The sequence below is a fragment of the Mesitornis unicolor genome, unplaced genomic scaffold (genome assembly GCF_000695765.1).
Source record: "Mesitornis unicolor isolate BGI_N332 unplaced genomic scaffold, ASM69576v1 scaffold8479, whole genome shotgun sequence".
Classification (NCBI taxonomy): domain Eukaryota; kingdom Metazoa; phylum Chordata; class Aves; order Mesitornithiformes; family Mesitornithidae; genus Mesitornis; species Mesitornis unicolor.
Window position 1 is genome coordinate 43,965 of NW_010206494.1, and position 1,823 is coordinate 45,787.

A 1,823-nucleotide genomic window follows, 5' to 3' on the forward strand; every position below is an offset into this window, starting at 1 on the left:
ACAATACTGTTTAACTGTCTCAGAAACCGCTGGCTGTGAAAACCCATTTTCTACAATCATTCCAGAACTGGCTGATTTTATTTATTGCACCAGCAACAGAAGAAACGCCCAGTAATCCTACCTGGAATGTATATGGCTAATGTGACTTTTCCCAGATAGAATCACTACTCTAACACTGAAAAGACATAAGCATGTTTGACTCTTCATAGCTCCTCAATGAGTCATCATTTATTAATATCTCTGCTGAATTTTGCTAAAACCAGTTTTAGTTCAGTAAGACAGTTTAAAAGTTCCAGAACATTCACAAAATATGAAGTGGTAAAGAGTATCATCCAACCAAACTAGAACCAATTTCAAATCCTACCTCTAAGCCAGAATTTTTCTACTTCCTGTTTTTTTATTTTTTTGTCTTCTTATCAGCATCCAAACACTCCATATAAAAAAGTAATAAATGAACATGCCTATAGAACCAGCAGCAATATGACTAGCAATACATGCACAAAATAACTATTTTAATAATCTTATTCAACTGCTACAGTTCAATCATTTTGTAGTCACTAAATCACTCGCACGAGTCAGAAACTCGTAATTTTACCTTCTTCATTGAAGAATTTTTCTACAGGTTCTACAAACTGTTTGATCTCCTGTAGTTCTTCATTGCTAATTTCTGGATAAGGGAAAACTTCTTCCTAAAATAAGAGGCAAATTTTTATTTTTATTAAAAAAGCATGAATCATGCATTTGAAATAAAAACTCAAGAACATACGCCTTTCAAACACTAGACTCTAAAAATCTGTAAAAATTAATAATTGTGGAAAATGTTCAAAACCAGAGCTACCCTCATCTGATGATAAGGACAGGACTTAAGTTTACTGAAACAAATGAGAGAGTAGCACCTGAAAAAAAGAAACATTAGGGACGAAAACAAAAGGAGATGTAAAGAGCTATAAGGATGCAAAAATCCTTCATCAACCATGAATTTTATCAACATAATTCCACTTAGGGATTAAGAAAACACATAATTAACTATAATATGTATTGATCTACTGTTATGTTTTCAAAGCTCAGCCCATGAACGCTGTACCTTGGAGACACACAGCACACTCCACCTGTGTAATGCCACATGCACAAAGGTCAGCGAGTTCCACACTGCTCCTTACCAACACCCTGGTATTCTGGTCATAAACTGGAAGCAGTATGACCTGATAGGCTTGAATAAATTAAAATACCCAAGTAACTAAGACAAGAGGTGAAAGACGACACGAGATGCACACTTCTCATTTTATCAACTTTTGCCTTTTAAAGAGGAAAGTCTACCTCTGCCTAAACAAAGCTGTTCATGACAATCTGAACAATCATGTCAGCTCCAAAAATTCTGGATTGATGAAGTGCTACAGTTTGTCAGAAAACTGCTGCATTGAAATTTGAGATAAAAAAAGAAGGTATACATGAACAGAGGTTTAACGTGATGGAGTCTGACTGCTGCCATAGCACGTTACTTAACAAGGTCTGTTTTGGGAGCCTTTGCTGTTCAATTCATTCAGTAGATCTGCGCTACTCCTTCATTCCATTTACTTAACCCCATAATCCTCTAAACCTTGGATTAACAAGTACTGTTTTAAAAGTGTTGTATCTCAAACTGGTCACTTCAGTAACATCTCAAGACACAGCAAGAATTTCAATCTTTCCTACAAAACACTGTAAGCAGAAGCTTACATGAAATCTAGTTCTTTGAAGTACAAAGGGGATGAACTGACATAAGTTTTGTGTACTGCAGCTCTTCAGTGCCCAGAGCCCAATGTAAACATACTCGTGTGTAGGGA

The 1,823-nt window shown here is 35.9% G+C and overlaps 1 protein-coding gene across 1 annotated transcript in view; it reads right to left on the reverse strand.

The window, feature by feature from the left end:
* The window catches only part of ACAD9 (acyl-CoA dehydrogenase family, member 9), a 23,684-nt gene that overhangs the window by 21,514 nt on the left and 347 nt on the right, over positions 1 to 1,823 (reverse strand). Inside the window, exon 2 of the mRNA XM_010191764.1 lies at positions 596 to 689. Within this exon, the coding sequence (XP_010190066.1) occupies positions 596 to 689 (94 nt within the window). The remainder of the gene's footprint in view (positions 1 to 595; positions 690 to 1,823) is intronic.